Below are 8804 nucleotides of genomic sequence, written 5' to 3'. Positions count from 1 at the left end.
ACAGATTTGCAAGAATTCAGCTAAAAACTGATGAGGATCTTCCAATGGAAGTCCATGGAACTTGCAATTCTGTTGCATTAGAGAAACTAATTGAAGCTTAAGCTCAAAGTTGTTTGCTCCAATGGCAGGGATAGAGATGCTTCTCCCATAGAAGTCGGGAGTAGGTGCAGTAAAGTCACCCAGCACCTTCCTTGCATTGTTGGCATTGTTGTTGTTTTCGGCTGCCATGGGTTCTTCTTCTTTGAAGATTTCTGTCAGGTCCTCTATAGAGAGTTGTGCCTTAGCTTCTCTTAGCTTTCGCTTCAAGGTCCTTTCAGGTTCAGGGTCAGCTTCAACAAGAATGCCTTTGTCTTTGTTCCTGCTCATATGAAAGAGAAGAGAACAAGAAAATATGGAATCCTCTATGTCACAGTATAGAGATTCCTTGAGGTGTCAGAGAAAAAGAAAAATAGAAGGAAGAGGGAGAAGAATTCGAACTTAGTGAGATAGAGTTCGAATTGTGCATTGAGAAGGAGTGGTACTCTATAAATAGAAGGATGTGAGAAGAGGGGAAGAAATTTCGAAAATTAAATTAAAAAGATTTTAAAAACATTTTGAAAAACTTTAATTGATTTTCGAAAACTAAGAGTGGGAAAGAAATCAAGTAATTTTTGAAAAAGATTTTGAAATTAGAATTTAAAAAGATATGATTGAAAACTCTTTTGAAAAAGGTGTGATTAAAAAGATATGATTGAAAAGTTATGGTTTTAAAAAGATGTGATTGAGAAGATATGATTTGAAAAACAATTTAAAAGGATTTGATTTTAAAAATTAATGACTTGCCTAACAAGAAAAGATATGATTCAAACATTAAACCTTTCTCAACAGAAAAGGTAACATACTTGAAATGTTGAATCAAATCATTAATTGTTAGCAAGTATCTTTGAAAAAGGAAAGAAATTGATTTTGAAAAAGATTTGATTGAAAACAAAGATTTGGTTTTGAAAAATTTTGAAAACTTGAAAAAAATTGATTTGAAAACAAAATCCTCCCTCTTGTGCCATCCTGGCGTTAAACGCCCAGAATGGTGCACATTCTGGCGTTTAACGCCCAATGCACTACCTTTTTGGGCATTAAACGCCCAACCAGGTACCCTGGCTGGCGTTTAAATGCCAGTCTGCCTTCTTCACTGGGCGTTTTGAACGCCCAGCTTTTTCTGTATAATTCCTCTGTTGCATGTACTGAATCTTCAGTTCTTCTGTATTATTGACTTGAAAATAGAACCAAGATCAAATAAACAATGCATGCAAGACACCAAACTTAAAATAAGACACTAGACTCAAACAAGAAACATAAAATATTTTTGGTTTTTATGATTTTGTAATTTTTTTTTGGTTTTTTTTTTCGAAAATTAAGTGGAAGAAGAAAATAAAGGTATCAAAATTCTTAATGAGAATTCCAGGAATCATGCAATGTTAGTCTAAAGGATTTAGACATGGATAGCCAAGCTTCAGCAGGACATTGCATTCAAGAGCTAAATTGATGAGAATCAATCAGCTTTGGTGATGATAAGAACATCACCTTGAAACACTAGAATTCATTCTTAAGAACTCTGAAAAATACCTAATCTAAGCAACAAGATGAACCGTCAGTTGTCCATACTCGAAACAGTCCCCGGCAACGGCACCAAAAACTTGGTGCACGAAATTGTGATCATCAATGGCACCATCAACATGGTACGCTCATTGTAATCTCAACTCTTTATCACAACTCCGCACAACTAACCAGCAAGTGCACTGGGTCGTCCAAGTAATAAACCTTACGCGAGTAAGGGTCGATCCCACGGGGATTGTTGGTATGAAGCAAGCTATGGTCACCTTGTAAATCTTAGTTAGGCAGACTCAGATGGTTATAGATGAAATATAAATAAAAGATAAAGATAGAGATACTTATGCAATTCATTGGTAAGAACTTCAGATAAGCGAATGGAGATGCTTTGTCCCTTCCGTCTCTCTGCTTTCCTACTGTCTTCATCCAATCCTTCTTACTCCTTTCCATGGCAAGCTTATGCAAGGGTTTCACCGTTGTCAGTGGCTACCTCCCATCCTCTCATTGGAAATGTTCAACGCACCCTGTCACGGCACGGCTATCCAGCTGTCGGTTCTCGATCATGTCGGAATAGAATCCAGTGATTCTTTTGCTTCTGTCACTAACGCCCCACAATCGCGAGTTTGAAGCACGTCACAGTCATTCAATCATTGAATCCTACTCAGAATACCACAGACAAGGTTAGACCTTCCGGATTCTCTTGAATGCCGCCATCAGTTCTAGCCTATACCACGAAGACTCTGATCTCACGAAATGGCTGGCTCGGTTGTCTGGCGAGCGCTCGGTTGTCAGGCGATCAACCATGCGTCGTGTATCAGGAATCCAAGAGATATTCACTCAATCTAAGGTAGAACGGAGGTGGTTGTCAGTCACACGTTCATAGGTGAGAATGATGATGAGTGTCACGGATCATCACATTCATCAAGTTAAAGAACAAGTGATATCTTGGAACAAGAACAAGCGGAATTGAATAGAAGAACAATAGTAATTGCATTAATACTCGAGGTACAGCAGAGCTCCACACCTTAATCTATGGTGTGTAGAAACTCCACCGTTGAAAATACATAAGAACAAGAGTGATCATTGGCTTCGGTCCCAAAGAGGGAACCAGAAGAACCAAGATGAAAATACAATAGTAAAAGGTCCTATTTATAGGGAACTAGTAGCTTAAGAATTACAAAGATGAGTAAATGACATAAAAATCTACTTCCGGGCCCACTTGGTGTGTGCTTGGTCTGAGCAATGAAGCATTTTCGTGTAGAGACTCTTCTTGGAGTTAAACGCCAGCTTTTGTGCCAGTTTGGGCATTTAACTCCCACTTTGGTGCCAGTTCCGGCGTTTAACGCTGGGAATTCTGAAGGTGACTTTGAACGCCGGTTTGGGCCATCAAATCTTGGGCAAAGTATGGACTATCATATATTGCTGGAAAGCCCAGGATGTCTACTTTCCAACGCCGTTGAGAGCGCGCCAATTGGACTTCTGTAGCTCCAGAAAAGCCACTTCGAGTGCAGGGAGGTCAGAATCCAACAGCATCTGCAGTCCTTTTCAGTCTCTGAATCAGATTTTTGCTTAGGTCCCTCAATTTCAGCCAGAAAATACCTGAAATCACAGAAAAACACACAAACTCATAGTAAAGTCCAGAAAAGTGAATTTTAACTAAAAACTAATAAAAATATACTAAAAACTAACTAAATCCTACTAAAAACATACTAAAAATAATGCCAAAAAGCGTATAAATTATCCGCTCATCAATGCTTCAGGCTTACTAATGGCCCAGCTACATCCCAAATTCTCATGATCTTTATACCTAGAGAATTTATTTAATTACCTTTCTTTAATTTCTCTGTTATAAGAACTTTAAAGTAATGGTTAACTTTAATCATATCAAGGGTGCTTCTTCTGGAGGAGTTATCTTGCTTCCTGATGCAGAAACACAGACTTCTGGCGCAGAGGCAGCTGCATGTGGTCGCTTATCTTCATTGTCCTTTGTTTCTGATAAAGGTAATATGAAGCCAAAGAAATATTGCACTTATGTTGTCCACTATCTTACATAGTTGCATGTGGATAATGGATATGATATTTTCCTATTCTAATGGATATGATACAATCTATCTATTTTTAAAAATTTCGTTTTATTTTTAAAATCTGAAATCTGACTATTGTGTTTTATTTATTTATTTATTTATTGAGGGTTCATGTTTTGTTGCATTTTTATTTTATATTTTTTCTTGCATGTAGAGGAGGAGGTTATGTGGTTCAATTCTTCGCTCTCCCACTTGATGAATTCTTCTATTATCTCTAAAAGAACCTATTACATCTTCATGAATGAAAGTTTAATATAGTAAAATGCCTATGAAATTTTGATAGTCAATTGTCAGAATCATACACTAACTGAGGATATCAAGAATGTGCATCATAATAAATGGCAGCAATTATTTATTCTTCTTGATCATATTTTCTGTGACTTCATCAAGAGTCAAGGTAGTATCTAACTATATGAAAACATAATTTTCAACTACAGTTTACAGTGATCAGGGAGTGCCGACTTCTTTTCGAGTTCCTGCTAGGGCTGTTTTACCATTTGGATCCATGGAATTGGAGCTAGAGAATAGTAACTGCACTGAAATATTTAGGTCGTTGTTGGAAAAGATAGAAACTGCAAAACTAGAGGGTGGTGAGCTTGATGAACTATGCCATCAACTGCAGCAATTGATTTCTTCCTTGAAGCCATCAAAAGATGTGATTGAAAGCATTGAGAGAATGTTTCCAAGCAATGCACGATTGATTATTCGTTCCAGCGCCAACGTTGAAGACTTGGTTGGAATGTCAGCTGCTGGACTCTACGAATCAATACCCAATGTTTGTCCTTCCAATCCAACAGTTTTTGGATCTGCAGTTAGCCAAGTGTGGGCTTCGCTATACACACGGTGGGCAGTTTTGAGTCACAGTGCTGCTTGTGTGCCATACAAGGAAGCTTCCATGGCAGTTTTAGTCCAAGAAATGCTAAACAAATGGATTGGAAATTCTAAATAATCGATTGAATTGTAAGAAATCTACATTTTAGTCATTGATTGGGTAATATGACTAATCGATTGATGTATGTGAAAACCATACTGCCTTGCAATTTTCAATCGATTGTTTTGTGATAAATTGTAATCCAATCGATTGAGTTATAAGAGTTATAATTCAATCGATTGGTTTTGATAATCCAATCGATTAGTTTTCAAGAAAACACAATTTTATGGTTCATCACGAACGTCATGGATCAAATATAATATTTGAATTGATTAGAATAGCAAAAAAAAATTATTAGGATTAATGGAAGATCTAATTTGTTTTTGTTTTTGTTTTTGATTGTTAATAAACATGATAGATTTATGATAAAATAATTATTTATAAAATAAAAAATAGTTTTTATAATTAAATAAAATATATAAGTTTAATTTGTAATTAAAATTAAAAAAAGACTATTTAGCAGTTATTAAAAAAACTTAAAAAATATGTTTTGTTATGAGACCATTTAATGGTCCAAACGTTCTGGAACTATTGAATCCTTACTGAACTTTAGAAAAATTTCCTAAAGCACTGGAAACGCTTCCAATAATATATACTAATTTACGTAAATTCTTTTTCGTGTGTGAGAGAGACGTGTATCACAGGATAGTGTGAGAAGAGAAATATTTTACGTTGCTATGCGTTACACAAATCGGTACCTCCGATTTCTTTGTATTGTTTTGTTTTTTTAAATAAACAATCACAAATCGAATGGTCCGATTTATGGGTTAGAAAATAAAAAAAAATTAATGTTAAAATCGGTCCCTCCGATTTTTATTTTCAAAAATAAAAAAAACAATTAAAAATATAAATCGGACCATCCGATTTGATCATCACATTTTTTATACAAAAAATTTGTATGATCTAAGTTCTTCACATTAAAACTGAGCAAAAACTATCCCACACATTAGTGTAGCATCCCAGAAAAGCAAAAATCCATAATCATGTACAACAAAATCGAGGTTTCTTTAACCGAAAAAATGAGCCACTAATTTAACAATTAGAAATCATATGAAGTTGTCATACATGGTTTCATTATAATAAGAAAAAGTATAAGGAGCCAATGGATTATTTGTATAATGTGTATAATGGAGGTTTATGGAGTATTAGAGATATAACTATTAGTGTTACATTTTTTCATCAATTGAAGCTTTTGGGATGAGTTGTATCATGACATAATATTAGAGCATTAGATTCAAAAGGTCAAGAATTCGGTCCTTGGTAAACCCCAAAATCAGTTTAAACTTTTGGGGAGATGTTTATTATCTCTAATACTCAGATGATTATTATAGATAATATGAAAAATGTTTATTTTATAACTTAATAGACCATTGTATATATTGTACAAATAATTCATTGTCTAATTAGTAAGATCCAAATAATAATTAATGAGTTGAGTATTAAAGAGATAAAACTTTGAGAAACATTAGTTAACATCATATATATCGTAAATAAGTTTATAATAATCCAAACCTAAGGTGACATGCCCTTCATTGTCTTATTATCCACACTTGCATTGAACAGTTACACTTAATTGTGACATTAATACTGTTAAGTGAGAGCAACTGCCCAGACCAACAGATGCATGTTTTGTTCAAATTATTTGATTGTTCTCTCTCTCTATTATTGAATTTTGCGGACCCCACCTAGCTAGTAGGACCTTGCCCTACGAATGTTCAAGACATACTCTATCAACCGCACTTATAAATCCTATCCAATATCGTTGGATAATAATCTATCTAATTGTTGATATTTGGAACAGAAATACCACATTAATTAATTTATTAATTAACTGAAGAAATTAGAAATCATAATGTGCACATGGGTAGGACCATCTTACTAGTGGTTGAGACATGTGGTGGGTTCTGCTTCTGCATGTTTTGGTGCAATTATTGCTATGACAACTAACCAATTTTTAACTAAAATAACTGGAAATTGGAATCTTTCTCAGCAATCAAATAAAAATTAAAAATAAAAAAAAAGAAGACAAAAAATGTTGAATATTCTTTTTGAGACTCCTGAAATGAGTTCACACTTGCTTTAATTTTCGCTTTTTTTTATTATTATTTTTGGTTTGGGGCTTTGATTCTGGTTGTGACCTGCAGAAAATCCGTTAAATGTACATGTGATTGTGTGAGGTCAAACCAAAATTAATTCCCTCATCTCCAAAGAAATTTTTTTCATTTGAAAATTAATAGAGTCATATAAGGGCTATTTTTTGTGGATATTGGATTAGTTTTAATATAATACTCTATTATTGAATGTTGTGGTATTTTGTAAAATTCTAGAAGCTAATAATTTGCATGGAGTGAATTACTTTAGCCGATTTTTTTTATAAATATATCTACAGCAATATACGGGGCGTATTGCATTTTTAAAAATTTAAAAACACAATATAAAGAGCATATTGTATTAATTTAATATTAATCTTACAGTACAAGGGGCGTATTATGAGTATGTGGAGACAAATTGACAATATACAAGAGTGTATTATATTTTTTAGATTAAAAATGTATCTGGAGTGTTATAAAAAGAAGAATGAATTTGTTAGGTCGAGTATGAGTGTGAAAGCGTTTTATTTCGTTGAGAGAGTAAGAATATAAAAATGGAGAGAGGTATTAGTGTGAAAATATATTATAATGGTCAAATTTTTTTTCAAATATTTGAGGGTATGAATTTTGTAAGTGAAAATTCATATCATGTTGTTATTCCTTTTGCAATAACATATGAGGAATTTAAGAGTATATTTTGTCAATGTATTGATAATCAAGTATTAAAGAGAGTCACAAATATTTTTTATAGACAACCTATGTTAGTATTTGGTAGTTTCGTTCAGTTTTAAATAATGTATGTAGTTCACGAAGCAAGTATGCAAGGGATGTTTTCGATCTACTAGCAAACATAGGCACAAGTATCAGTTATCGAGTTATATATTGAGTTTGAAGAATTAGTTGAGGTTGATTACTTGGAGCCTAACATCGGCTGGGCAGTTTATACACTACAAGAAACATATTGAGTACCGTTGAATTTACTGCCGGATTTACCGTCGTCCTAGGGTTGACATTATAAACGACGCTAGAAACCCATTACTGGCGGATTTTTTCCCTCCGATGCTAATTAACGGTGAATTTTCTGTTGGTGTTTTCAATGAATTGGTCGAGACTGAGTTGATAATTACCGTAATCCGATGGTAGTATGTTTTAATTTTTAAATTTTTGGGCGCTAATAAGCCACAATTAGTAGTCAACTTAAGTTAATAAAATTATTAGTAAAAATCTAAAATTAACAAAAATCAACAAATTATTTTATTAAAAATAAATGGTCAGAATACAAACTAATGTCACAGAAGTAGAGTATAATGAAGTAGACAAAGAAAAAAAATACCCTAACCCCTACAAATCTTCGTAATCGTCGTTGTCGTCGTTGTGGTTCCCCTGTTGAGGCGGTGGAGAAGGTGCTGATGTGGGGGACCCACTAGCAGCGTTGCCATTGGCTCTAACGCGCATCTGCTAGTTGTACTCCTCCATCTGCTGTCGCAATCGATCGAGCTGCTTCAATTTCTCCGTCAAGTCCAAGCTGATGACAATGGCTCCTCCCACACGTGCAAGAAGATCGTTGTACCTTTACTTAGATTGCTCCACTTGCTGGTGAAGCTCCTGTGTCGACTTCTGCATCGCCTCCCTCAAGTCGACAACCTCCCAGGGATCGGCAGTGCTGGTGGCAAAGGCAAAGGCAACGAAAGCCGCTAATGCAGAAGAGCAGAGGCCACTAGCAAAGAATGAATCTATCCTGAAGCGGCGTGGTGTGCGAAATTAGAATTCACACAACTTTACCGGCAAGTGCACCGGGTCATCCAAGTAATACCTCAGGTGAGTGAGGGTCGATCACATAAGGATTGTCGGATTGAACAAGCAATAGTAATCCTGTTGGAGTTAGTCAGGTAGACAGTAAAAGATGATTGTTGTTGAAAATGCATAAAACAAGATAATAAAGAAAGCAGTAAAGAATAGTGTAAAATCAATATACGAAAATAGTTAAGGTCTCGGAGATGTTTATCTTTCTGAATTAAAACTTCTTACTGACTATTTTAATAATGAATGATTCATTCTATGGCAAATTGTAAGTGATTAAACTCTGATTCCTTAGTAATTTAATCTCCTATG

General features: G+C 34.7%; 1 protein-coding gene across 1 annotated transcript; it reads left to right on the top strand.

The window, feature by feature from the left end:
* Positions 1-3405: 3405 nt before the first annotated feature.
* On the top strand, positions 3406-4699 carry LOC130947688 (phosphoglucan, water dikinase, chloroplastic-like). The gene is made up of 2 exons (XM_057876388.1): positions 3406-3588; positions 4109-4699. Exons 1-2 carry the CDS (start codon positions 3453-3455, stop codon positions 4618-4620), a joined length of 648 nt encoding a protein of 215 aa, XP_057732371.1. The 5' UTR covers positions 3406-3452; the 3' UTR covers positions 4621-4699.
* The last annotated feature ends 4105 nt before the right edge of the window (positions 4700-8804 follow it).

The sequence above is a fragment of the Arachis stenosperma genome, chromosome 9 (genome assembly GCF_014773155.1).
Source record: "Arachis stenosperma cultivar V10309 chromosome 9, arast.V10309.gnm1.PFL2, whole genome shotgun sequence".
Taxonomy (NCBI): Eukaryota; Viridiplantae; Streptophyta; class Magnoliopsida; order Fabales; family Fabaceae; genus Arachis; species Arachis stenosperma.
The sequence above is the reverse complement of the archived record's forward strand: the minus strand, read 5'-3'. Positions and strand labels throughout refer to the sequence as shown.